At 54.8% G+C, this 27901-nt stretch overlaps 1 protein-coding gene across 1 annotated transcript; it reads left to right on the top strand.

Moving 5' to 3' along the window:
• The first annotated feature begins 1475 nt into the window (after positions 1-1475).
• ITGB2 (integrin subunit beta 2) lies at positions 1476-27333 on the top strand. Its single transcript, XM_024559993.3, has 16 exons — positions 1476-1633; positions 11298-11358; positions 11626-11714; positions 14073-14253; positions 14485-14655; positions 15334-15575; positions 16547-16702; positions 18334-18429; positions 20689-20778; positions 21687-21827; positions 23151-23338; positions 23426-23670; positions 23829-24048; positions 24454-24683; positions 26454-26620; positions 26832-27333. The coding sequence occupies exons 2-16, from the start codon at positions 11301-11303 to the stop codon at positions 26892-26894; spliced, it is 2337 nt and encodes a 778-aa protein (XP_024415761.1). The 5' UTR covers positions 1476-1633; positions 11298-11300; the 3' UTR covers positions 26895-27333.
• The last annotated feature ends 568 nt before the right edge of the window (positions 27334-27901 follow it).

Genomic DNA, 27901 nt, shown 5'->3' with positions numbered 1-27901 from the left:
GTGCGGCCTCCGGATGTCCACGCAGCTCAGCGTTGGTCAAGCTCAGGGCCCCCTCCGTGACGACCGGTGACATGCGGCCTGTGTTCAGCAGGCCTGAGCCAAAGTGACAGCCGAGGGAAGGTCTCGGCTGACTTGGGGGAAAAGGTTATTCCGGAATTCTGTCCCAAATCTCACCCATTCCTGGCTTTGAAACGCAAATCTTGTCTCTTTTAACAGTTTACCTGCTAGCATGTTTTACACTTCCTTTTTCTGTTTAATTTTGATAAAATACACGTAAAATAAATTTAACCATTTAACAATCTTTACCGTTTTTAAGTGCACAGTTCAGTATTGTTAAGTATATTCACACTGTTGGGCAACCAAACTCTAGAACTTTTCCATCTCACAACCCTGAAACTCTGTACCCATTAACCAACTTTATACACATATGTAAAAGGAGACAGAATAGTTTGATAAACTCGAATGTCCCCAACGTCTGCTTTAATAATGATCAATGCATGGCCTATCCTGTTTTTTTTACACCCCTCCCCACTCTCCCCGCTCCCCCGCTTCCTGATTATTTGGGAGCAAATCAAAAATATCATATCATGTCCTCTGGAATATTTCCACATGTAAATCCAAAGGATGAGGATGCTTTTATAATCACAAGACCTTTGTTACACCTAAAAATACTGAGAGTAATATGAAATCCATGCATGTGATTGGTCAATGTCTCTTAAATCTCGTAACCTATGGGACCTTCACCATGTCTCTCTCTCTTTTCCCCCTCTCCCCTACCCCCACTTTATCTTACATAATTCCCTTGCTCTCTTTTATGTTCTGTGACAGAATCAGAGTAAACCTAGTTACAGAACACTCTCCTCGCTCCCCGGAGAGACTTACTCTGGGCCCTCTCTGAGACCTGGTTCTTTTCTTCTGTTGTCTGAGTGTCTCCTCCTCTCTGTTCATCCTTCCTTCTCCTGGACTCCTGTGGTCACGTGGGTGTCGGGCATCCACAGGACAGAGGGCCAGGTCTTTTCCCTTCCCATCTCCTTGTGCCCTTGAGCTAATTACTCACCCTGCTCTCTGATTTGCTCTCCAGCTTTGGTTCATGTAAACTTTTTTATTTCCATAAACAAGTGTTCGTCCCCCACGTCCCTGTTTGCTTCTTCTCTGACAGGTTCCCCGTTCTCTCTGGGTGCTCAGTCTGCAGGCCCTCTTCTGGGCACTCCCTATGTGGTTCCCTGTCCCTGCAGGGCACGGGCACCTCCTCTGCACCTGAGGCAGTCCCTCAGTGCCACCATGGGCCCTTCTTCCAGGTGGTTCTGCTTCCTTCCCGCCGCTCTACTTCTCGCTGTGGCTTGCACAATGAATGGCACTTCCTACCATCTGCCTTGTAAGTGCGTTCCTCTGACACCCCCTCAGGAGCCCATATATAGCAGAGGGGCTGGGCCACACGTGGTGCAATTGCCCGCATGCAACTACTTCCTCACTTTCCTGGTCTTAGAAGAGGAAGCACTCTGCCTTCACCGTCAAAGTCTGGGCTGGCCAGTGTCCTCCCAGACGTGCCACAGAGCCAGCCTGGTGAAGAGTGAGCAGAAGCTCCTGCCAGCATAGCCGACACCCTGCCACAGTCTGCAGGGCATCAAGCGGGGTGAGTGGCATCAAGGCTCATGTGTCCAGGCTGCTCTTTCAGTGGAGAGAGCAGTTTGGCCCTGTGACTCTTCCCTGGAGGGGGGCTGTAGCCTTTCCCAAGAGAAGCAGCTCCAGTTGGCCCAACCCTGCAGGGGGCCCTGATGGCCTTGGTCCCTGTCACCTGCCCTGGAATTATCCATTCCAGGCCCCTTTTTACTGAGACCCCATGACGGGGACCGCTGAACCCACCACAGGCAGAGCTATGCGAACTGATGGGAGTGTCTGTCACTGAGGAGGCCGGGCCCCAGCATGGTGGGAGGGACGGCACAGACCCCAGTCCTCGGCTTCTGGGTCTAGGGTCTCCCAACAGCCACAGACACTTGCTGAGCCCCTGAAATGAGGGCTGCGAGGCTGGCCATCCAGAGGAGGATGGGGGAGGGGTAGGCAAGACCCCCGGCTGGGGGTGCAGCACTGGGCAAGGCTGGGCTGTGTAGGAGGGTAGTGGGGCTGCACCAGCTGTGCCTTCCTCCTCCTGCCTGAGTCGGTCCCCCTTCCTCCCCTCCTGTCTCCAGAGTTGCCTGGGCTGGTCTGTCTCCAGCAGAGTCTGGGTATATGTCTGAGTGTGAGCATGTATGTTTGGTGTGTGTATGTGAGGAGTGTGTGACTGTAAGTATGTGTGAAAGTGTGTTAGTGTATGTGGTGTGTGTGGATGTGTTAGTGGGTGTGTGTGTCTAAATGTGGGTGTATGGGGAGTACGTGGGGATGTGTGAGTGTGTGTTGTATGAGTGTGCTTGTGTGTAAATATCTGTGAGGTGTGTGTGTCTGTGGCATATTTTCTTGCTGGTGTGTCTGTCACTTCTCTCAGATTCTCACTGGTTCACAGGGTCGGGCCTGAGGATATGAGGGTGCTGGGTGACAGTGAGTTTTCCAGAGTCAGGCACTCGTTGTGTGACCTAAACCAGTCTCCTGGAGGCCTGTCCCAAGGCCTCCTGGGGGTGGGGGGACTAGAGCCTGGGGCCTACCGCGAGCCCCTCCTCAGTCCAACCTCCACCTCCCCCCGCATCCAACTCCTGTTCTCTTCCCCTGACTGTGGAGGAGAGTCTGTGTGTGTGTGCTGGGGACCCCACGGCTGTCCCCCGCCAATCTCCCTGCACCTGAGCTCTCCTCCTTTGAGGGCACCTGGGACCACGAGGTGGAGGAAGAGGGGCCACCGTGACGGGAAGGGGAGAGTGAGTTCTCCGCTGGCTGAATGCACCGGGGCCTTGCACACAGCGAAGAGGCCAGATGCTGGGGAACTAGCAGAGAAGAGCTGCTAAGAAGCTTTGGGAGGTCCTTCGCACCACAGCCACTCTAGTGCAGGGCCCCCACCCCACCCAGCGCCTGCACTCAGCCACTTGGAATCCAGGACTGGCGTGTCCATGGCATTGAGGACGTCTCTTTCCCACACAGTCCTGGCATGGCGCTGGCTGAGCCCACATCTCTCTGTACCGCATCCTGCGCAGGGTCACAGGAGGGCCTTACTCTGTGGATGCCGGACCTCCAGGTGACCTCAGACCGAGGGCTGGGCTGGCCATGCCACACAGGGTTTCTGTGAGAGTGAGTTCCAGGTCTGAGGTGTGCCACTGTTTCTTTTTCTAGCCAGTGAGCGAGTTGACTACCAACTGGCAGAGGCGCCTGTGGACAAACATGGGCAGAGGGCACTTGGGGCTGCCCCAGGGCTTTGCCCCACAGAGAAAATCGAGGCACTTCCCGAGTGGCAGGTTGGGCAGCCAGACACCCGCCCACCAGCCTCGGGTCTGCCCACCGAGATCTGGGTGGGTTTACCTGCCCTACAATGGCCAGATTGCCCGTGTGCAGTAGGCGTGGAACAAGAGCCAGTCATTACCTGGAGATTTCGTAGGGGGAGAGGAGGCAACCCAGGGCCTGGCCAAAGTTCTGTGGAAGAGGCGCTGCTGTCCAGGGGAGGGAAGGGGCCCGTTCGCACCTCGACCCACCCAGAAAGAGTGTGACATGAGCAGAATGCTTGGCTTCCCATCTGTGAAATGGGAGGACCAGGCTGGTTTAAACCCGTGGTTTAAATTCCAACAGACTCTATAATCAAAGGCAGAATCCATACCTCACTCCCCAGGGGTGGAGGTACAGGGGACATGTGGACAAGGGGTGTCTGTGTCCAGAGGGGTCCCACAGGTTCAGCTCAGGCCCTGGCCAAGCTCCCCAGAGAGCAGGGCCACAGATAGGCGCCTGCCCCTGGACAGGGCAGCGCCGAGCCTGTGGTGACCAGGCCCCTGCTAGCTCAGTGGAACGCATCCGCAGGGCTCATCTTTCCACTCCCCGTCACTGTGTGAGCGTCCCACAGTCCTGCCCGAGGCGATGGCATGGGCAACTGGCTCCGTTTTGCAGATGAGGACACTGCCTGCAAGGGGCTGGTAGCACTTGTGTCCACCGGGCGGGGGGCGGGGCTAGCCACCTGGGCCCCTCTGCCCAGTGCTGGGCACCCTTCCGGTGATGTTCTGGTGACACCCACCAGACAGACCCGGCCAATGTGCTCGCTGCCTGTTCCCCTTTGCACAAACTGGACCCAAAATGAGGCCGTCGAACGTGTTGTCATCTCACCTCAGAGGCTGCCTATGACCGTGGGACTGGTACCGTGTTCAAGGACATCTGCCTAAACGCTCCGCCAAACAGCTGGGCGGGGGCGGAGCTCCCGAGTCTCACTGGCCCTGTGATCTTGAGCCACCTGTCACCAGCTCTCACCGCAGGAGCTGGGCCTCCTCTCCATATGTGGGCTTCCCACGAAGTCGGCTTTGCAGAACTCTGCATTCAGTGCTGGCAGCTGGGCCAGAAGGGGAGAGACGTGCTGCTCTGTGCTTAGAGAGGCAGGAAAGAGCTTCCAGCACCTTTTCTCAGGGCAGGGCGAGCTGCGGGTGAAGTGGGAGTTCTTGACAGGGCTGGTGGTTTCCAGTAGCTTCCACCATTAGCGAGAGGGCATCTTAGTGATGAGGAGCAGGGGAGGTGAGGCTTGTCATAGCCAAGTGCTGGAGCTGCCCAGTCTGTGACCCGGGCAGGCCTTTCTGCTTCAGCCCAGGGTTCCTTCCTCTAAATTTGAGGGTGTTCATGTCACTCCTCCTTCCAGCAGCCAAGAAGCAAGGCCTAGGAAAGTTCAAGAGCAGGCAGACCCTAGCTTCCATGTGAGCCCCTTACGTGGGCTCCCACCCAGCACGGAATCCACACTGCGCGGGTCTGAGAAGGATGTCACATGGGGTCATCTCGGCTCTGGGAGAGCTGTGGTGTCACAGACCATGGCTCTGATTTGGTGGGGAAAGGAGCGGGCTCAGAAGTGCCCTTGTGGCCTCCAGAACCTGCAGAGCAGGAAACCACGGTGAGGCTGACCTTCCTCAGCAACAAGCTTGTGAAAAACACCCCTCGCCGGTTTCCCCGAGCCTGGACGCATGTCTCAGTATCTGCAGCAGTCGGGGTCCTCCAGAGAAGCAGCACCAATAGGACGGGGTGTGTGTGCACAGAGAAAGATTTAGTTTGAGGATTTGGCTCGTGCAACTGTGGGACCTACTAAGTTGAGACTGCAGGGCAGGCCAGAAACCCAGGAAAGACTTGATGTTGCAACTCGAGCTAGAAAACCATCTGGTGGCAATACTCCGTCTTCCTCCAGGGACCTCAGTCTCGTTAAGACCTTCGGCGGATTGTGTGAGGCCCACCTACACTACAGAGGGCAATCTGCTCTACTCCTAGTCCACCGACTTAATGTTCATCTCATGTAAAAAAAATACCTTCTCAGCCACATCCAGACCAGTGCTTCAGGGGCTGGGGGGTGCGTGCAGAGTCAGCCCCAGTGGGGGAGCAGTGCTTCCCCCCACTTTGTTTTAGGCTGTGTGGGTGTGGCCACGCTTCGGCTTTTGCAGTACAGCAGCTTTGGGGGTGTGATGGAAATTCAGTGGGAGTATTCAGGGGGGTCAGGGTTCTGCGAGGTCTTGGCAGGGGTCAGAATCCCAGAAGCTGAGAGGCGGCACTCCGAGAGGAGAGACCAGCAAGCATGTGTTCAGTGAATGAATGAAGGAGGTCCCTGACGTCAGCGGTCTCAGCTCTTCCCACCACCACGGAGTCACCAACCGTCTTCAGAAATGTCAGCAGCAGGGACAGAAGCTTCAGGACAACTGCTCAGCCACCAGCGAGTTTGGATTTTCTTAGGTGAATGAATATTTTAAAAAACATTATATATGTTTATTGTAGGAAGTCTGGAAAACACACACAGAATCATAAAGAAAATCACAAATACTTACAAGGGCGTCACTCGGAGAGAAACCCGAGCAGTTCTGGTAAACTTACCGGTTTCCCACGCAGTCACTTTTTACCATGAAAACGGAGTCATTCACTCGTTCTCGCTGCTGTGCAGGTTCCGCCGGGCGGGTGTTAGAAATCTTAAAGACACGTGCCACTCGACAGCGAGACCAGAAATCTCATCACTTCGATGGCTGTACCTGACCACTAGCCAGCGTGGCTTCTGAAGTTTCCTGGCCAGTGGCATCTCCTCCTTTGTGAAATATCCGTCGGCCCACAGCCTTTGCTGTGGCATATTTGCCTCTTTGCTATTAATTTCTAAGATCTCCATGAAGGGGAAGATCCCCATCCACCTTTTGCATTAGATAGTAATTAAATATTCTCAGCCATTCACTCATTTTATGTCCCATCGTGTTGTTTCAGAGTCATCTCTTCTTGCCCTCTTTTCCCTTTAGGTTTTTAATGTAAGATAGACATTCATCTGTTTCTTCTGTCATTTTATTTCCTGAAACTAAGTTAACACGCCTGTGGTGTGAAGGCCCCTGAGCGGGACGTCCCTGACAGCCAGGCTCCAGGTGTGCGGTGTGTCAGCAGGCCGAAGTCCGACCGGCTGGGGTGGGGGGCGCCTCGAGCCCCATGAGCCAGGGTCGCCGGGGCTCCAACCCCTGGCTTCTTAGTGCATTTACAACCCAGGAACTAACACTGCCAGCCCTGCCTGGTCCGGCTCTGCCTTTCAAAGCGCCTCCGTGATTGTCATACACTTTCCCTTCCAGGGGCCCCGTGCTATGGCTTTTCCCCAGGAAATGGGTTTTGATGTAGTTATCTCTTTTTGCTTTTGTGTTTGCTTTCTGATGCACCGACTTCCGCCTCCTTTTCATTGCTCTTTCACTTCTGGATCCTCTGGCCCTGGAAGGGAACTGTCTTTCCTTTCCATCCACAGTTAGGGCATCTAGGACATCAGCTTCATGTCCCCAAGGGGCCAAGTGCGCCGTCGCCCTGCACAGAGAGTGTTTGCCTCACCTCCTCTTCTGCAGTGTTTGTAAATATGTTGCATTTCCTCTCTGACTTAAGATAGCTCTTTTCAACCGGTGTGCTGCAAGAATTTTTAAAACATGCAATACCTGAGTATTTAGTCAGGGGCACTGACCTCTTTTCCCTTAGGTTGTCACATAAACAATGACAACAGCCAATGCAACAACAGCCCTCTGGTGTGAATGAATCAAAACTATACCTATTTTTTTGTCAGATTGGAAAAAAACAGACATTTTTTGGTGTGCTGCCGAATTTTAGTCATTAGTTCGTGTGTGCCGTGCAAGGGAAAAGGTTGAAAATCGCTGACTTAAGAGGCAGTCAGCAGGGGAGAGGGGTACAAGGCGGACAAATGGCAATGGAAAAATACAATAATTTTTTAAAAAGAGATAATAGCGTTTAAAAATTTCTAGTTAATGTGTGGGGTGGGGCGTGGGGAAGTCTTGTTTTATTCCATGAAGTCATAAGCTGTGTATCTGCGAATTTCTGCTCTTGGACATCACCAACAGTGAAATTAATAGCTGTGACCAAGGCCACGGGCACTTGGGCTGTGTCTTGGGGGCTGCAGTTCTGGGGGACTGTAGGCTATGTCCTTCTCAATCCTTGTGCCTTTTAGTCCAATGGATCAGTCTGCACCTCCGGGATGCGGGGGCGGGTTCCTGCCCCCCCTGGAGTTGAGCTGTGTTCACTTCCTTTTTGTGTTTATGTAAAGCAGATAAAACAGATCACATCCTGACACTTTGATTTTAAAAGGCTGAGGCCTCTTTTACATCCATTCCAGACATTTGCTTTTTCCTCCATAAAACAGCCCTGACTCACCCACTCCCAAGCGAGCAGGGACCCCTACCTCCTCCCCCTTCTATCCCCTCCCCAGAATGTCGTCTGTGCTCACGGCTCCCTGTCACTTGGTTTGGGAACCTCTTGTAAGTCAGCACTCGGGTGGCTTTATTCTCTGACCCCAACGGTCAAGGTCAAGCTCACACACCAAGTGCTGATGGTCAGCAGGGCCATGGCAGCCGAGCGGCCTCGGCTGAGGGTCTGTGCTTTGGCAAAAGCTTCATCTTCGGCGGCAAGCCCGAACGACACCAGCTTAGCCTGACTCACACGCTTTGCCTCCCACTGCTTCTTGCTCAAAGTGGTGTTTCTTCCCTAATGTTCCCTTTTCTTCTCTGTCTCACCAAATATGGGTATTTTTTCATGTGTGTGTAGTTTAGAATATTCTATTTTTCTTCTAACGCTCCTTCCGCATCTCAGAACCCGACTGTGTAGCACTTTGTTTGTGGTGAAGTGGACCCCTCAGTAGCTGCGTTCACTGGGTGAAGAGGAGAGGGTGCTGGGCCCAGGCTTTTGGGAAGCCTGATGGCACAGGGAATTTGAGGGTGCCACTTCCTACAATTTCCCTAGATTGTGCCATCTCTCCCCTAGTGGGCAGGCTCCAGGTCCTCACAGGCTGGTGGGGCCTGGGGTTTCTCAAACAGTCTAACTTAGGGTTTTGCATCTTGAGTCTTGGTGACGGACGCTTCCTAGATCTGGGGAGATGGGACCTAGCTGATGAAACGCACTCAGCCCTCCAGCAGAACGGAGGAAGGGGGCTGTCCCTTGGAGCACCCCCTCTGGCACGTGCTCTGCAGGCCTGGGCTCAGGTGGCCTGGCTGGAACCTGCACCCTTCCCCTCTCCTTGCGCAGCCCTCTCCCCTGGGCTCAGCCCTGGGCCTCCCACTGGCCTGCTCACTCCCCCGCCAGCTGTCATCACTGATCCCAGAGCCCTCGGGTACAGAGGTTCACTCTACACGTGATCCCAAGCCACACCTGTCCTTCCCAAGGCTAGGGACAGGCCTGCAAACCCCTCCAGTTGCACAGAGGAAACTGAGGCAGAGTGAGCTGCTGAGGCAGGCCTGCCGCCCAGGCTCAGGCTCTGCACAGTGCTGACCCGGGGAATCGGCCTCCAGGACAATGCGTAGAGATCTGGGTCTGTGCGCGTCAACAGGCTGGATTTGGGCAAGGCCCCGGGCTCCTGAGGGTCAGTCCTGGCTGCCATGCTCAGCCACTGGGGCCCTGTGCCCCAAGGCCCAGCGAGGAAAGTCCTACCCCAGCCCTGCTTGCCCGAAGCCGAGAGGAGGGCTGGTTCCCGGGCTCCATGCTCTGCCTCCTTCCTTCTGCCCACCCTCTGAGCTCCCAGAGCTGGCTGAATCTGGGTGTCCTGTCCCCACTCGCCTGCGCCTGAGGGGCGCATAGTGGCGGGGTGGGGCCATCCGCAGTGGCCATTCCCGCTGCTGCTGCAAGTGAGAAGTAACACTTGGGGAGAGGGCAGCCCCCCTACCACCCCTCCCTGGCTTCCTGTGGACCAGATAAGGCTTGCGGCCTGTGGGTCTTGCCCTAACAAAGATGCAGTCCCCTTTCTATGGGGGAAGTACAGCAAGTTTGACCATGCCCGGTCCCTGTCCTGCTGCCGCTGGGCCCTGAGGAGTTTACAAGCTGGTTGTGGTGAATGTTGGGGTGGGGTCAGGTCTGTGATCACAGGAGGGGGGCAGAGCTGTGTTTGTAGGTTCTGCCCTCGAACCAGGGGACCCACTCACCCTGCCAGACCACAAGCATAGTTGGGGCATTTGGGGAGGGGTTTCTTCATCTTCTACTCGGAGCCACCTTAGCCTCAGAAGTGGGGGTGCTATCTTGGAGTTGACTGGACCTTGTGTCCTGGGGCAGTGTAGGTCAGCTGAGGGTTCACTAGTCCAGCTGCCAAACTTTGGGGGACTCAGGTGGAAAAACCCGAGGCTGGTCTTGGCCTAAGCCCCATGTCCCACAATTGAGGGACCACAAAGTGTGGCCTGGAGTGAACCGAAACTGCCTCCCCTGCCGGCTGCTCTTGTGACCCAGGAAGCCAGAGTAGGCAGGGGTTCTGCTTTCGACACAGTTGGGAAGAATTGAGGGTTCTGTTTTGACACTTCCAGGTCCTGAGTATAATCTTGGTGAGAGGCAGAGAGCAGGATCACCTCCAAAAAGACAGAGACTTGGGGTTGGGTGTGAGAGGAAAGGGGAAGGCTGGGCCCACCCACTGTGTGCACTCAGAGACCCATGGCAGGGAGCACGTGCACCCAGAGCCCTACAGACCACAGCAGGGACCACGCGGTCCCCAAAATAGGCCGGCAGGCTCTGGGTTGGGGCCTCTGCCAGACCCACCCTGACTTGGGGCTCCAAGACCACCCTGCTGGCCCACCACCATTAGGCAGTGTGTTGGGGGGCAGGGCGCCCATGGAGCCTCAGAGGCTCACCCCTGGGGGAGCAGCTGGCATCTGAGTTACTTTCAGAGTGAGTTGTGTTGATTTTTGCTTCTGATAAAACACGGCCTCTTCCTGCCTGTGAACTCTTGGTTTCTTACTTCTCAACACCTTCTTCGCTTCCTTGGTGTCAGATAAAATGTCACAGTTAGCTACAGTGTTTTCAGATCGGGGGACCCACCCACCCAAGAAGCCCTGCTTCCCCTCTCCTGCTGTTCTGAAGGGCCGTCGCTGCTTTGTGTCCAGCCTGGGTCTGCAGCCCCTCTGGCAGCCCCTTTTGGTCCCTGCCCAGTGAACTGTGGCTTAAAAGGTCCTGCCTCTGCCTCCAAGAACCAGCACAGAGTTCGAACATAAGGCCTCAGACCCTGCACCCATGATCGTGCCTCTGGGGGCATTGGCAGTCAGTGACCACTGAGTGAGCCACTTCGCTGGGTGCCCTGTCCACGCCTTGCCCCTGGCACTGGGTTCGTAAGGACAGCAGGTGTGCATGAAGAAAAACAAAACGACAGTCAGCTGCAGCTAGTGCCTTGGACAGACAGGTAGTGGCCCTGTGTAACCCCCTCGCTCCTTACTGCGGGGCGCCCTTGGTGCTCAGGGGTGGCTTCCTGCTTCTGCCGCGTGTTTGTGTGTGGTCGGCATGCGTTTGTTCCTGATATGTGTGGTACATGAGCACATGTGATCGTGTGTGTGTGGCATATGGTTCACAAGTGTCTGTGTGTGCGCACATGCACATGTGATGTGTGTTTGTGTGTGATGTGTATGCATGCGTGCACGTGTGTGATGTGTGTGATGTGGGTGTGTGGATGTGGGTGTGTACATGTATGTGTGCCCTTGTGTGCTGCTGGCATGAGGCCCCCTCTCTGCTCATCCTTGGAGGCCCAATGGGCCCAGGGGTGTGGCAGCCACCTTGCAGGGCAGCCAGGGAGACAGACTGTGCTGGCCTCATCCAGATTCTGAGCATTCTCAGCAGCAGGGTCAGAGCCTCCTGGCTCTGTATCTCCAAGCTGGCAGGGAGGGGCTCCATGGGCAGGAAGCAACAGGCTCTGGGGTCTGAGGACCTGTCACCAAGGCCCTGTCTCTCCACAGGAAATGCTGTGTCAGCGCTCCCTGCTGCTCACCCTCTATGGTCTGCTTTCCCTCGGGTCTGGTGAGTTCTGCAGGACATTCCTGGTGGGGAAGGACGGAGCCCACCCTCACACCCTCCAGGAGGCCCCTCTCTGTATCCTGGCAGACACATGCCCCCTGGTTGATCCCATCCCTCCCGGTCCTCCTGCTGATCCTCCTTTTCCTTCCATCCCCTGTGTGTGGGCTTGGTCACCTGTCCACTCATCCATGTTCGCAGCCCCTTGTGCCTGCCAGACTCCACGTGGGGTCAGCAGTCCCACTCACAGAGCCTGTCTCATCTCGCCCCCAGTTCTCTCCCAGGAGTGTACCAAATTCAAGGTCAGCACCTGCCGGGACTGCATCGAGTCAGGGCCTGGCTGCGCCTGGTGCCAGAAGCTGGTAAGGGCTTCCTTCCTGGGTGGTCTTTCCCACTTGTACACCTCCTGGGCTGGACCTGCAGGTACCAAGGTCCATCACCAGTCCCTTTCCTAGTGGGACAGGAACAGAGCAGCGTGAAGTGTTGTCTGACTCACAGAAACAGACAGACCCGACACTGTCCTGGAGGCCCACCAGACAGTGAGGCTGTGCTAGGTTGGTCCAGTCCCCATGCCCTGGGCCCCTGGAGGCAGGAGGCAGGGGGAGATGCTTGCAGGAGTGGCCAGCTGCATGCCTGGGTCCCCTACAGTGCAGGGCACATAGGGAGGTGAGAGGCAGTCCAGCTTTCAGAATACAGATGAGAAGTTCCAGAATACAGATGTGTAGCAGTTCCCTCCTGGGACCCTAATTCCCTCCTGTTGTTTCAAGGGTGAGGTCCCTGGGAAGAAACACAAAGGCCCAGGACAGCCAGGGTTTTTTCCCCTGGTCAACATTATAATCCAGGAACACACGTTGCATTCAAATGTCACATCTCTTTTGTCTCCCTGAATGTGGAACGTTCTTCACACCCTTGACGTGCCTGGAGCTTCAGGACAGCAGGGCTGTGCGCTGCCCCTCACTGTGGGCTTGCTGCCATCCCCTCTCATTCTGTCCAGGTGGACATTTGGTGGGGGCCCCATACAGGGGGCTCATGCTGTCACTGTCCCAATGTTGGTGACTCTAGCTAGAATCACTCTTGTCGGGCTTGTGCTCCATGACGTCACTATTTCCCTTTGCCCAGAGAAGTAATCTGGAGGGAGGTGCCGGAGGCCTGGAAACACTCTGCCCCATCAAGCTTCCACCACAAACCTCAGCCTCCGTCCCTGCTTTGTGCCCGAATCAGTTGTCACTGAGATGGCTGGTTGACTCCTATGGCTTCTGCTGTCAGGAGAATCCCCACCCTCCATCTCTCTCTCATAGGTAGGGACCCTCTGATTTCTACTGTATGTGGTAGCTTATAAACTATCATTGTCATTTTGACATTTTCATGCTCACATGAAAATGGGACACACCCCTCCAGGCTGGCTCTGTGACTTTGGCGGCCCCAGCCTCATTGTCAAGCCCTCTCTCACTCTTGGCAGTAACAAGGTCTCCTGGTTGTGGATTCGAGCCCTTTTCTGAGGTTCCTGGTTCCCTCCCCTGAATGGCCTGACTCTGGACACCTGTAAACATTTCCTAATTTTCTCGATCCTTGACACACAGAAAGCTGTCTCAGAGTCGCCAGCCCACACTCCTGCCCCCAGCAACCCACGGGAGAAGTCGGTGTGGTCGGCATCCCTCCTCCTGATGGGGTTTTTGCTGAGCAGGTGGATGGAAACATCCCTCTCAGGCTGGGGTCCTCCCTCCCCTGTTGTGAGTTTGTCACAGTCATTTGAAATACCAGTAGGCCCAATAGTTACATCTTGGGGTTGTTTCTTCTCCGTTCCTGCTGAGTTCATTTTATTTCTCAGGTACTTAAAGCATTCGTGGGGCTCCGAAAGCAAAGGCAGTATAGAGGCAGCTCAGAAATCGTATCCCCTCCTCTGTCTCCTCTCCTGTCCTCACCCCTGTCACCAAGCCCCTGCACCTAGCCAGCCTCCTGCCTGTCTGGTTACTCTCCATTGTGAAAGAAAGCAGAGATGAGAATGTGACTTGTAGCAGCTCCTGTGTTAGCACACCCGCCCTCGGGTGCCGCTGGCTGTGGCCCAGCGTCAGGACCCAACCAGCATGACCTCTTCTCTCCTGCTGGTGTCAGAATCCACAGGGCATTTGTGGGGGCAAAGGGTCACAAGGAAAGTACCCTGGACCCGGGACCTCTGCTCCCCTATGGCCCCTTTCTGGATTGCGAGGGGTTTGGCCCAGAGCGCTGGCCTGGGGTCCAGGGTTCTGTGGGTGCCCTGAGGTTCCTTGGAATTGCCACTCAGGCTCAGAGGGGACACCCACATGTCCTCAGGAAAGAGCCACACCCCACCAACAGAGGCTCTGCTGACGGAGGGCAGAAACCCCCGTCCAGACACTTGGGGGGAATGCTCTCAGCTCCAGGCTGCGGAAGGTTCCCCCAACGTCCAGCCTGGACTGGATGCTGGTTCTCCAGCAGTGTCTGCTGCTGGAGGCGGTGAGACAGCTGCCTGCCCCAGCCTCTGCGGTGGTCTAGGGGGCTCACGAAGGAGCTGTCTGAGGCGGGTGTCTCCCTGGGAACTGTCCAGTCCCCCAACCTCATCCCTGTATTACAGGGACGCTTGTCTTGAATGCCAGAGCAAATGGGGAGGGTCCGCCTCCTCAGCTGACTCTGAAGGTCACCCCGCACCACTCCCACTGTGTGGGCCCTCCACGTTTTTCCTCCCTCTTCCCACTCCCCGCCAGAATTTCACTGGGCAAGGGGAGCCCGACTCCGTCCGCTGCGACACCAGGGCACAGCTGATATCCAGGGGCTGTGAGGCGGATGACATCATGGACCCCAGAAGCTTCGCCGAGATCAAAGAGAACCAGCAAGGGGGCCAGAAGCAGCTGTTCCCACAGAAAGTGACGCTCCATCTGAGACCAGGTGGGCTTGGCCCTGCCTGGGGTTCTGCGGCTGTGGGCCGGGTGTCTTTTAGCCCTGTGTCCTGTGTTCTGTGTAAAAAGGAGGGGGAAACATCTGGAAAACACTACTCTGTTCCTCCCGAGAAGGCAGCACAAAGGCTCTGATAAGTCCTACGCTGGCCACCCGTGGAACCGTTTACACCGGCTTTGCCCAAGCCGGTTCACCCCTCACTCTCTCCTGTCCCTGTGGCAGGTGAGGAGGCCGTGTTCAACGTGACCTTCCGGCGTGCCAAGGGCTACCCCATCGACCTGTACTACCTGATGGACTTGTCCTACTCCATGCTTGATGACCTCATCAACGTCAAGAAGCTGGGGGGTGACCTCCTCCGGGCCCTCAACGAAATCACCGAGTCTGGCCGCATTGGTGAGGGCCACAGCTGCCCATGCACCACCCCCACCCGTGTGCCGAGGAACAGGGCACGGGGTGGGGGGGCTTCACACAGTGTCCCTCTGCATCCTCGCCAAGGCCGTACCTGGGGGCTGGCTCTCCTGACACTGTCCACCCACTCCATTCCCTCTCCTCTCCTCCCTTCTCCTTTTGTTTGTTTTTCAATATGTTTGAAAGACAATAGTCCTACAGTTTTTAAAAAAATTAAAGTCCACAAAAGTATGCAGACTGCAGAGTAATCACACCTTTAATGAAATAATCCCGGCAAACAAGCACAGCCCTGACCTCCCGGCGGAGGGGCCTCAAGGCTTGGCAAGCAGAGACTCATGTACAAAGTGCAAGTCTTAGACACACACGTGTGTAAGGGAAATGGAGCATCACACTCATCTCTGCTCCCTCCCAGCTGTTGTATCTGTGTGTGGGGATATACACACACTCGCACATATACCTAATTACACAAGTACTCACACTTTGTTACATACCTGTGCACCCACACGCCCCATGGGCCATCTCGCTTCCTCCCCTGCCCTGTGCCAAGTAGGGAAACTGAGGCCCCATCCTCATGCTCCCCAGGTTTGTGGCCCTGCCCTCTCACCACCTGGTGCCACCTCTGCTTCCCCCACTCACCACCCCACCCCCACCTCTGCCCCTTAGGCTTCGGGTCCTTTGTGGACAAGACCGTGCTCCCCTTCGTCAACACACACCCTGAGAAGCTGAAGAACCCATGCCCCAACAAGGAGAAGGAGTGCCAGCCCCCATTTGCCTTTAGGCACGTGCTGAAGCTCACCGACAACTCCAACCAGTTCAAGACAGAGGTTGGGAAGCAGCTGATTTCGGGAAACCTGGACGCCCCCGAGGGGGGGCTGGATGCCATGATGCAGGTGGCAGCGTGCCCGGTAAGGCCTGGTCCGTGCTGTCCCTGGGTCTCCCAGCCACAGGTTCCACCTTCACCTTGAACACTCTTAGAAGACCCTCCGGTCACCCAGAGATGTCACTATCAGTTTGTGATGTGGGGCACATCTTCTGAAGCTTAAATGTGAACAAACGATCTTGTAAAGCAAAGCCACTGAGTGGCCAGATCCTGGTGGTTCCTAGAGTAGAATCGCCACCGACCTCCTTGCCCCTTGGGAAATAAGGGGTGTCCTCCGAGGCTCTCCCATGTCATGTGGCTTAGGTGGCCATGTCTGCACTGCCCCCTCACTCACAGGGTCCTGTCCGGTCAAACCACCCACTGGATTCATGATGTCAATGGTGCAACACCATCACCTCGTGTTTTTAACCTCACAGTCTTGACCCTTTGCAAACTGGCTTCTAATCCTCCAGCTTCTCTGCGGGTCCCTCCGCATTGCTGTCCTTGTGCCACCAACACACACTTCACTTCCGTGTGATGTCACAGTGATGACAGGCGAGTCGCTCACGTGCCTGCCTCTCTCCTCCCCCACTTCTGGGCCCCTGCAGTTCTTTCCTCTTTGTGTCTGCGGTGTTTTTACGTTGCGATAAACTTTTCTACAAGTATTTTCTTTTCTTCTTTGGGAATAGTCCCTCAGGATTTAGTCCCTCAGGATTTAGTCCCTCAGAGGTTGTATGTTTTTTCATATAAACATGCATGTCGATTCCCCTCTGGGTCCCACACATGTACTGTGCATTTGGGCACTTGTCCTAGAGAAAGACCTCCAGCCCCAGGCACTGGAATCTGGACTACACTTGGGAATGGGAGTCCAGAAGCTAGTCCCAGCCTGCATCCTGTCTCTGGGGTCTCCTGACCGAAAACCCTGGAATGGGGGGACAGGCATAGTACCTTGTCACCTCTCCTCTGTGAGAGCCCCACAGGAAACTGAGGCAGGTAACCCCATCTTCTCCCTCTCAGGAGGAAATTGGCTGGCGCAACGTCACGCGGCTGCTGGTGTTTGCCACCGACGACGGCTTCCACATTGCAGGCGATGGGAAGCTGGGAGCCATCCTGACCCCCAACGATGGCCGCTGCCACCTGGAGGACAACATGTACAAAAAAAGCAATGAGTTTGTGAGTGCCCCCTGTCCAGGGTCCTTTTTGGGAGGGGACACAGCACAAGGGCCTGGGGAGGAAACGCTGGGCCAACGGGGAAAGTTTGGGGGTGTCTATAGTTCTGTCCAGGGGGACCGGAGGCCAGGGTCACTCCAGGCCGGCTAAGAGAGCACTTCTGGGGTTCAGAAGGATGGGAAGAGGCCCTTTGTCCAGGGTAAGAAGCTGTACTGTCCCAAAGAGGTCAGCCATTCTCCACTTTGGGGGTGCAGCCGCAGTTCTGAACTGCCAGCTTTAGCCTGGCCTTCTGTGAAATGATGCTCTGCACCCTGAAATCATAAACTCCAGGCACTACACAGCACCTCAGAGCTGTTATAACTCAGGGGATCTTTGCCCGGAACCTACAGGCTCCAGGGGAGGGTGTTGGTGGATAAATTTCAGGGGACCACAACTTGGACAGGCGAAATGTGCCATCTGAGGTTCCAGTGAGCCTCTGCTGGAAATCAAGACTGTCCCTCAATTATGAAAGTAAGGTGCCCCATGCTGGGGGTGGTGTGGGAGCCCCAATGGTAGTCAGAGAAATTCCCCAGCACCACACAAGCATAGATACCCCCGTTACGTCCCCTCTCGTCTCTACTTTGCACGTTGGGAGAGGTTTCTTCTTTGGTGCACTGGTCAAAAGCACATCACAACTTTCACATTTTCTTGTCAACTGATGGTTCTTGGTGCCATTTCGTTGCCATTTCAATGCCAACAGGAATCACCAAGTTGGGATGCGGTGAAGGAAGAATCTTTATCCAGTGCAAACAGCACAATTATGATAAAGCTGCGAGGTTCCCCTGGGTGAGGCCCCTCAGCCCTGGTGTTGCAGCTTGGCCCCTCTGGCTAGACAGCTCTGCTCAGCTCCAGTCTGCAGTGGTCCAGTCTGCTGAGGTGGCTTCCTCTAGTGTTAACACCTGTAGACAGGGAAACCCTGTCTTTGGTGAAAAAAGGCCCTCCCCCACCAAGCTAGAGGGAAGCTGCCTTATAGAAAGAGAAGTCCCTTTCCTTGGTCCTCAATTCTCACACAAGTGAGGATTCCAAATCCTCACAGTTTGATTGGGCCAGAAAGGTACTGTCCTAATTGGTCAGAATGGAGATGCTCTGATTGGTCAGTGAAGATGCTGATGGGGCTGTAACTGTGCAGCACCAGTTGGACCTGGAAAACCTCAGTCTTATTAGTTGGAATATGATGCCAGGAACTCCTTTATAAGGACTGTCTCAGATGGCAGGGGCACAGTGCAGGCAGGCAGTTCCGTGCAAGAGGCAGGCGGCTCCACGCAGGCTTCTCCCTGAAGTATGTCTTGCATGAAAGGTTCCTGTTCAGAAATGACTTCCAGGCTCTGTTTTAACATTTGAGCCCAGTTACACCTTCTTGCTAGTTATCTTTTCTCTCAGGGTCATCATTCTTAACTGTGTTGTAATATAACTGGTTTCCCTCGCAATCCTATTATGTTACGTGTCTGTCAACATCATTGGGAAGGGCCCTTGGGGCAGCGCTGGAAGGGCTCAGCCTCTGGCCCCCGCAGGTGTTTGTGCTGGGCAGTGTGGACGGTCAGCCTGGACAGCGCGTGCCGGCCTCCGCGCTGTCTGACTGGGCGTCCCCTCTCCAGGACTACCCATCGGTGGGCCAGCTGGCACACAAACTGGCTGAAAGCAACATCCAGCCCATCTTTGCTGTGACCAAGAAAATGGTGAAAACCTATGAAGTAAGTGGACTTAAGGTCTTGGGCAATAGGGTGGGACATGGACATTTCAGTGTCACCATAGGCTGAGTTCTGCTTCTGCGTGCTGGGCGTGTGGGGCAGGCGGCCACGCGGGGCCATGGGCTCAGGGGTGTGAATGCTGCTGTTGGGAAATCCGAAGCCTCTTTCTGCCACGTGACATCTCTGTATGGGTGAAAGAAGATTGCTTCCCCTGACATTTAGTGTGTTTGCAGTATATGTCTCGGCATTGGCGCATTTAGGCTACAACATAGTGAGTGTTTTGGAGCAGCAGGTCCAGTTTTTTATTTGACGGAGATTCTCTAGCTTTTTATCCACATACATGGAATAGAAGCATTTTCAAGTATGAGATGATATTTCAGGAAAATTCACAAACATAAACATGTGGCTTGGTGGACTCCACAGGGAAGTACACCCATGTCACCAGCACACCCTGGGCCCCACCAGTGGCTGTCCCTCCACGGAAGCTGACCCTTCAACACCCAGAGTTCACTTCCCTTTCTCTGCCTCAGGAACCCTGGTCCTTCCTGACTTCTCTGAATTACTGTCTTTACCACATTCTTTAGTAGCATGGAACTCTCGTGGGGGATTGCCTCCTGTTCCTGCAGCAGCTTCACTCCATCTGTCCTTCTCTCTTCCTGGTCACCGTTTTGTGTGTTTGGTGTTTGGCCTGCCTTTAGTGGGGGAGCTCCTCTCACTCTGACAGGCATGAGACTCCTGGCCCCTCACCATCCCTACGCCCTGTGCAACGTTCTCCTGCCATTGGTGAGCCTGCTGTGGCCTCTGCTTAGGAGGGGTGGGGCGATTGATTGTGGCCAACGGTGAGACCAGTAGTTCTTGCTGTCACTCTTCCCGGACTCTGGAGAAAGGACGTGACTTTGCAGGGCACACAGAGAAGTGGGAGCGGCAGGCAGTAGGAGCTGGCCAAGCCACAGGGACAGTGCCTCGGCTTGCTTCAGGGCTGTGGGCTGGTTGCAGTGGGTTCAAAGGTTGCCCACATTAGCTGCATGGGCACCAGCAGGTCAAGACCTCGCAGCTGCCATGTTGACTGCATTATGAGATGTGACAGTCCCCTTCTCACTGAATTGTAGCAGGTCCCAGCAATTTATTCTTAGCAGCAGGAGTTGTGCTCCAGAATACAGGGTGATGACAGGGTGCAAGCTGAGATGGGAACTTGAACCCCAAACCCTCCCCTCCCAGTAGCACAGACAAGGTCCTTGGCAGGTCACAGGCCTTTCTGAGCCTGTTCCCCAATTCCTATTCACGATGCTTCTGAGAAAGGGGTGTGAAGGCGACCAGTGATTTGTAAGGGCAGTGGACACGGGACCTTCCTGGTGTTTCTGCAACATGGCTCCACAAGGCAGAGAGGACAGGGTGTGGAAGCGCCCAGCTTACCCAAGCCACAGTGGACTCCCACACTGGAGTGGAGGGGGTTGGGTGATGGAGGCCGGAGGGGCTGGTGGCTAGGCTGTAGCTGTCCTTGTGAGCTCCATGGAGGTGACAGTACCTGATTCTGGGCAGTCACAGAAGGGCTTTGAGGAAGGAAATTGGCCCAACCATCCATTCTATAGGACAAAGTGTTAAAGCAATCGTCAACGAATGATGGCATGACCCTTGAACCAGGCTAAGGTGCGTGTGGGGGAGAAGTGGTCAAAGCTGCCCTGGAGGCTGGCCCCAGGCCTGTCTGCATTCCCAGTGCTTGGGCCTGCTACCCCACGGACACAGCCGAACCAGCTGACGCTGGCCTGCCAGAGCAGACTATCTCATTGTTTCTAACACAGTCATTATTAAAATTCAATTATACAGACTTATTGAAATGCTTCAAACTCACCCCTTCCTGAGGCCTTGGCATATTCTTGATCACTCATGCCCTGGTGGTTTGTGCCAGTTATACCCACAGGGTGGGAACACTACCTAACCACGGCAAGGCACATCTCTCTTCAGCTCTTTGTGCAGTGATATCAGTAGTGTGAAGTCCACCCAGGTGGAGTACTTACACCAAGGACATTGGCAGTTGCTACAACTCAGGGTGTTTCCCCTTGAGAGCCCGATGTTAACAATTTACCAGCACACCACTAACTATGCACTGTCTTCACTAAGTACTGTGAGATGTTGGGTGGGGGGTTGTCTGAATCATTGTTCAGGTGGGAAGGAACCCTCTGGGGTGTAGCAAACCAGCAGAGGCTGAGATTTCCATAGCCCCAGGGTTGCACCCATAACCTACCTGGTCTTCTTGCCCAACAGAAGCTCACGGACATTATCCCCAAGTCTGCGGTCGGGGAGCTGTCAGATGACTCCAGCAATGTGGTCCAGCTCATTAAGAATGCCTACAATGTGAGTCCCTGGGTGTTCCACTTGAGGCCAGACACTCAGGACAGATGCCATCCCCCTGCAGGTCAACAAAAAGGTGGTCTGGAGGGGAGAGCCCATGCCTTATATGGGCCACCCTCAGGCCTTGAGGACAAACTGACTCTGGATTTCCAGCAGGTCAGCTGTGCCTTCTCTTGTTGGCGGCACAGCATGTGTAATGTCGGACCCTCACCAGTGCCTTCTCTGAAACACGTGCCGCAGGCCTTCTCCTTGGCCAAAGGTCCTGATGGCCTCACTGAGCCAAGTTCTCTGGGAGCCCCCTAAAAAATGCCAAATCCATTGAATTTAGTTGAAGCCCCACTGAGGAGGTTCTGATGGGTTCCTGTACGTTCTTGGAGCCCTATACTCCCAAAGTGGGTCCTCCCGAGCCCCAACTGCTGCCTACATGTGTTCCCATCTTTTCTGGGGTGGTGCACCATCATTGGCTGATTCACCATCTCTCTGCCTATCTCTCTCTCTCTTTATTTTTCTCTCTCTCTCTCAGTGTCTTCCTCCTTATTTGTCTCCCTGACTATATGTCTGTCTGTCTCACTCTCTCTGTGTCTGTCTCTCATGTACTTCAGTTTTTCAGCTCCTACCTGTGCCAGGCACTGGGGATTCAGTGGTGAGCAGGAGGGTCCAACCTGCATCCTCATGGGGCTGTGATCTGTCTCCATGGAGGTTCCTTCACTGGCCTGTCTTAAGGGCAGAGCCATGGTGTTGGTAACACCAACACCCGCTGCACAGGGCACAGGACCAAGCACCTTCCCAGCTCTCAGTGTGCCTGTGGGCGAAGGGAGAGGGGGGTGGGGAAGTATGCAAAAACCATGACTTGGAACGGCCTGCGAATAGCAGAACGATCCTCCTAATCAGCAGCCACTCTTCGCCCACAGAAACTTTCCTCCAGAGTCTTTCTGGATCACAACACCGTCCCCGACACCGTGAAAGTCACCTACGACTCATTCTGTGGTAACGGAGTACCCCAGACGAACCAGCCCAGAGGGGACTGCGACGGTGTCCAGATCAACGTCCCGGTGAGGTTCTATCCCAACATTCTAGAAGGTGCTCTCCCAGCGACAGCTAGAAGGAAGTGCACCCAGGCAAAATAGAAAGCTCAGAAATAAGTCATGGGCAGGAGCCAAGGTCTGTCCGCCAGAGGTCCAGTTCCCTTCCTTTAGAAACCTCTCTGAGGCAAAAGCCCTCTGAGGGATCCATGTGAGGTTATCTTACTGTTAAAGAGGAGCAGGGGGTACGCTTAGCACCATCTTTGGCACAGGGCATCCTTGTTGTCAACACCAAAGAAATCCCTGGCATAGCCCTAATGACCGCAAGGTCGGCAGCACCCCCGGGAGCAGACCCAGGAACAGCGCGTCTTGGGAAGGGTGTTCTTGCCGCATGCTACACATCTGTGTTGCTTTCTTGATTTATGTTTTTATTCTGTTTTTTGAAAACACATTAAAGCAGGGGCCAAGCAGATGATTAGGTATAAACACTGACTTGCTTCCTTAATATTTTAAATTTATCACGACCATAACAATTATATTTTTCCTTTCACTGGCTGTGAACTAATATTCAGCAAAATGCTTGCTTATATTACAATATTAAATATGATATTAGAATTTCTTCAAACATGTTACTTACTAAATGTTACATGAGAATTTTTACTGAAATATCTCCTTGCATTGGATGATTCACACGAGAATTTATTTGATCTTGTGGTTGGCTGCTTGCTTCATATACACATACGTTTCCTGCTATTTCTGCTCTGTGTTAATGTACCGCTTGGAAATTTACTGAAACTGATTTGGGAGTGCCTTACTCTTGACAAGCTGGTGTTTCCTGAAGCTCAGGGCTGGTGGCCACGTCAAGCGGGCATGTGGCTGGCGGGGACTCTGCTCTGTCTCACTCTGTCCTCTCAGGCATGATTTTGACCCTTTATTCAGGGTCAGAACACAGGTCCCCATTCAGACGTTAGGACCTCCTGTGCGACTCGGGCATGTCAGTATGCTGAACTTAGGGACAAAGTATATGTCCTTTACAAAGTCACTTTAAAATCCTTTTGAATGCTTGTGTGGGACAAAGTATTCCAAAAACCATCTCCCCAGCCTAAGTGCAAGCCATAGATGGGGTGTGGGGAGCACCATAGGATCGCCATGCTGTGTTCTGGCATCTAATCTTCTTCTTATTTCAAGCCCCAAGTTCCAGAGAAATCCTTTAGTGTTCATTATTCTTCCCCTGCCCCCACCTCCATCCACTCCCTCCTGGGATCCCTGAGAGGCCTATGCCCTCCTTGCCTGGAAGCAGGGTCCCAAACCCAGTGCCCTGGCCCCTCCTGAGCTCTGCTGTTCCCCACACAGGTCACTTTCCAGGTGAGGGTCACGGCCACAGAGTGCATTCAAGAGCAGTCATTTGTCATCCGGGCGCTGGGCTTCACGGACACGGTGACAGTGAGGCTACTTCCCCAGTGCGAGTGCCAGTGCAGGGACAGGAACCGGGACCGTAACCACTGTAATAACAAGGGCTCTGTGGAGTGCGGCATCTGCAGGTAAGCTGCCGCCACCCCCAGGGCAGGAGCCACACACACAGCAGAGGGTCCCAGGGAGGAGCCCTGAGGGGTGTCCCTCCTGTCCAGGTGCGATGCCGGCTACATTGGGAAGAACTGCGAGTGCCAGACACAGGGCCGGAGCAGCCAGGAGCTGGAAGGCAGCTGCCGGAAAGACAACAGCTCCATCATTTGCTCGGGGCTGGGGGACTGCATCTGCGGGCAGTGCGTGTGCCACAGGAGCGACGTGCCCAACAAGGAGATTTACGGGCAGTTCTGCGAGTGTGACAACGTCAACTGCGAGCGCTACAATGGCAAAATCTGCGGGGGCACTGGTGAGTTCTCAGGGAGTGAGGGAGAGGGGATGGTGGGGACAGACAGACAGACATAACGCCAGGAGCCAGCCCTGGGGCCAGGCCCTGATGAGCGGAAGGTGGAGTCGGGGGTCTGGGGCTGGGCAGGGGTGACTTGCGGTGGCCACACTGTTTCCCAGACCGTGGTGAATGCCGCTGTGGCAAGTGCCTCTGCAAACCGGGCTACCAGGGCACAGCCTGCCAGTGCCACCAGTCCACAGATGGCTGCCGAAACCTGCGGGGGTCCGTTTGCAGTGGCCGCGGCCAGTGCCTCTGCAATGTGTGCCAGTGTGACAAGGGCTACCAGCTGCCCTTTTGTGAGGACTGCCCAGGGTGCCTGTTTTTCTGCAGTGACTACACGTGAGTGCTCCCCCACTTGAAACTGGTGTACTTGCAAGCCCCCAGCAGAAATCCACTGCCCGGCTGAGGCCCCAGGAGATGGGGGCTGCCCTCCTCCAGACTCCGCACACCCGCTGCCCTGCCGTCCTTCAGCTCCGAGGGCCGCGCCCGATGGGGCCCCACCTGTCAGGCTTCCAGGTCCCAGGGGCTCTGCTCACCTCACTCCCCAGGAGCACCACCTCCCGCCCTAGCCACACAGGTCACACGGGCACCATCGTCAGCCCCTGGGCAGCCAGGACCAGCCCTACCAGAGCCACCCTGGTGCCCAGACACCAGCACTCTCTCATAATGTTGCCCACACTCACACATGCTTTCACACAATTTTACTCCCTTTGCACACATGCTCACGCAGTGGCCCCTCTGCAGCTCCTGTGTCGAGTGCCTGAAATTCGACAAGGGCCCCTACATGAAGAACTGCAGTGTGGCATGTCAGAGACTGAAACTGCTGAGCGAGCCCAATGAGTGGAGTCCATCTAGGAACCCCAAGCTGACCCGGAAGTGCAAGGAGCGTGACTCAGAAGGCTGCTGGATGACCTACACCCTGTGGCAGATGGATGGGAAGGACATATATGATATCCACGTGGAAGAGACTCGAGGTGAGTCCCCACCAGACGGGACATGGGGGCCAGACCTTGGGTCATGGGGCCTCTGGTGATGGTGAAGCTGCTGCATAGGGCCCTCTCCTCATGGAAAAGCAGGCTTGGTAGTGTCATGCCAGCAGACAGGACAGTGGGCCTCCTGCCCTAGACTCTCCTCCAGTCTCTGACCTTCCTTCTGGAGTGTGAGGGGTAGGGGACAGCTTGTGCCCTAACTCAAGGGAATGGGACCCTGTTGGAGAGACCACATGGCCTGAGCTGGTGATATTCCCTGGGATGCTGACCAAGGCCTGAATCCCCATATCCCAGAGTTGGTCCAGGGACAGCTATGTGGCCAGTGGACAATTTGCAAGCTCAGAGATTGGCCCTGGTGCGGGGGAATCCAAGGACCCCCAGAGACCAGGCATGATGTTTCCCAAGTGCTGCTCACTCTTTGTTTGCTTGGCTCCGGATCTGTACCAGGCCTAGTAATGGTGCAAGATGCTAAGACACCAACTCTGTCATCACAGGATTCATGTGCCAAGGGGGTGGGAGCCCCCCATCAACACATCAGAACACTAGTGCCAAGACTGGGGGGCAGAGGGCTGCAGCCAGGGACACAGGTTGCAAAGAGCATGTCCAGGGATGCTTCCTGAGGTCAGAGGGTAGGAGGCCTCTCGGAGGAGGACGCAGTGCATGTCTGACCAGAGGATGAGAGCGTCCATACGTGGGGGGCAGAGGGTGTACAGTTTGAGGCACTGGATGCCTGTCGTTTGAGGCCCTGTGAGTCCTGGGAGGCATTTGGGTCTCTTTCCAAACATGATAAGGAGCCCTTAGCAGAATTTCAGGAGAGCGAGGGACAATCTGAAGTGTGTTTTCAAAAACTGGCCACAGACCTGTGGGGGGGAGTGGACATTGATCTGGGGGGTGCCTGCCGAACACACTGTGAGTTCGAGGGGCCAGCTGGATGCAGACCTGGAGGGGCTGCTGAGGTCCAGGCGCTGAAGCTGCGAGATGGACAGGGTGGGTTGGGCTCGGTCATTGGGTCTATTGAGGACAGAGGAGGGAACTGCCCACTGATGGGATGCAGGGACCTAATCAGGAGAAATGAGGGACAGGTGCAGGATTCATAGGCCATGACAGTGGTGGGGTTAGGTCAATATTGAGGAGTTACATTGGGTGACAATGACAAAGGGTATGTGGGACACTGGGACTTGTGGTAAACAGATCCCCATGGATGGCTTAAGGGCTTTGGACAAGCAGCATCGAGAGCCCACAAACTCCCGGCGCCTCCACCTTGTTCCCACCCAGAGAGGCTGATGGGACACATGGCTGGGATGCCCAGCTACTCACATGACTGCATGTGGGTCAGTGGTCTACCAGGGCCCTTGCAGTACTGAAACCCACTCTCAGCTCCCTTCCCCACAGTGGGAGCCCTCCATGTGGCCTAGAAGGCTCCACGTCTCACGGGGAGGCTCAGTGTTCACAGCATCGTCCCACCCATGCTCTGCCCTGGCTAGCTGGTAACCCGGGCCCTTCTTTCTTTGTAAACAAGTGTCCTCATAGTTTCATCTGGAACTGCATGGCCTGGCCTTGACCCCAGCCCTGCCATGATTCAGACTGGGGGCTCGGTCAGGTAGTTTGCTCAACTACTGATGGCTATAAGCTAGAGAGTGGGAAAGACCTGTCCACCTGAGCACTGTGCAGTCACCTGGGGTAGGGGCACCCAGGGGGCCTTGTAGCAGGGGAGAGCTTGACGCTGGGTATGTATGTGCTTCCTTCCCACCTTAGAGTGTCCAAAAGGCCCCAACATAGCTGCCATTGTGGGGGGCACTGTGGCAGGAGTTGTGCTGATCGGTGTCCTCCTGCTGGTCATCTGGAAAGCTCTGACCCACCTTAGTGACCTCAGGGAGTACAAGCGCTTTGAGAAGGAGAAGCTCAAGTCTCAGTGGAACAACGTGAGTGGTTTTCCCTGGGGGCCCTGGTCCCGTATGGGGGACCTCTTCATCGAGCCCCTGTAACCCCCACACACGGCTACCACCTCCCCTCCCCCAACACCATCCTTAGTGCTCCTGGGTGCAAGCCGGCCAATGGGACTAGAACCAGCAGGAAGGTCACCCTACTCCTGCCTCCCCTGCACTCACGAGTCCAATTGGCTTTTCTTACCAGGATAACCCACTTTTCAAGAGTGCCACCACCACAGTCATGAACCCCAAGTTTGCTGAGAGTTAGGGGCACTTGGTGAAGACAAAGTCATCTGAGCCAACCAGATGGAATCACCCACAAACCACGTCTCCTGCATCAAGCCAACTGCAACCCTGCTCCACGGACATGGCTTACAATACCCGACAACTTCTGCTATTAACTGAAACCCACTGTTATTTTCTGGCTCAAAATGACAGGGCAAGATGATTATGTGGACTCTTCAGGAGACACAGTTGTCCCTTCTGATAGGTATTACCTTTTAATACAGACTTGCAAAAGGGATTGCTGGGTCTTACAAGCTTAGATACATGTTTTCCTGTATAAAAATGAGGGTGGCAGTCTGATGAAAGGTGGTAAAATGTATTTATATTTGCACTTGTCAGGACGTAAAATCACATCCACTGATTATACCATTCCCCAGTTATGTGTATAGGAAACATTAATAAACTTTCCTAGAGTCTCTCTATGGGAGCTTGTTCTGCAGGCTATGTCCTCCCTCCCCCATCCTGCTCTCAACACACTTAAGGGGTCCATGCCAACTTCAATCCCTGGCCCTCCCAGGGCTCGACTTTCCTGTCTCCTTCTTCATGTTGGCTATGCGTACAAGGCCTCTTTGGTCCCACTCCCTGACTCACACATAAGCAGCTTAAGCAGCTTTCAGAAGACATGGGGTAGCCCCACCAAAGGGGAGCCATGCAGAGCCTGAACAGGGCAGAGCAAGCCCAGAAATGAGCATGCCTTACCTCCTCTTCAGGGTTACATCTGCTCCCCAGGGGTGGGAGGGAGGGAGGGAGGATTGGGGGTGTGGGAGGCAAGTGAATTTAAAGTGAGTGGTTTTTCCCTAGCCACCTCCTGTGAGGAACCTGGAAGTCATGGCCGATCCAGTGCCATTTGGCCAAGTGAATTTTCATTTTATTTGAGCCAAACTGACAACTGACCAGGAAGCAGTATCTCAAATGCTCTGGTGAAGGACAGTTTGGCTGTTCTTTGTATACATTTGGAATTAACTGGGAAATGCAAAGGAGTTTACTTGA

The sequence above is a fragment of the Desmodus rotundus genome, chromosome 2 (assembly GCF_022682495.2).
Source record: "Desmodus rotundus isolate HL8 chromosome 2, HLdesRot8A.1, whole genome shotgun sequence".
NCBI lineage: Eukaryota > Metazoa > Chordata > Mammalia > Chiroptera > Phyllostomidae > Desmodus > Desmodus rotundus.
This window is presented reverse-complemented; position numbering and strand designations above follow the sequence as displayed.

What these genes read in the sequence shown, in the direction of transcription:
- ITGB2 (XM_024559993.3), top strand. Translation starts at nt 11,301, where the DNA reads ATGCTGTGTCAGCGCTCCCTGCTGCTCACCCTCTATGGTCTGCTTTCC. An exon ending in GCGCCTGGTGCCAGAAGCTG is followed by an intron (nt 11,715 to 14,072) that starts GTAAGGGCTTCC and finishes ACTCCCCGCCAG; the next exon opens with AATTTCACTGGGCAAGGGGA. An exon ending in TCATTAAGAATGCCTACAAT is followed by an intron (nt 20,779 to 21,686) that starts GTGAGTCCCTGG and finishes CTTCGCCCACAG; the next exon opens with AAACTTTCCTCCAGAGTCTT.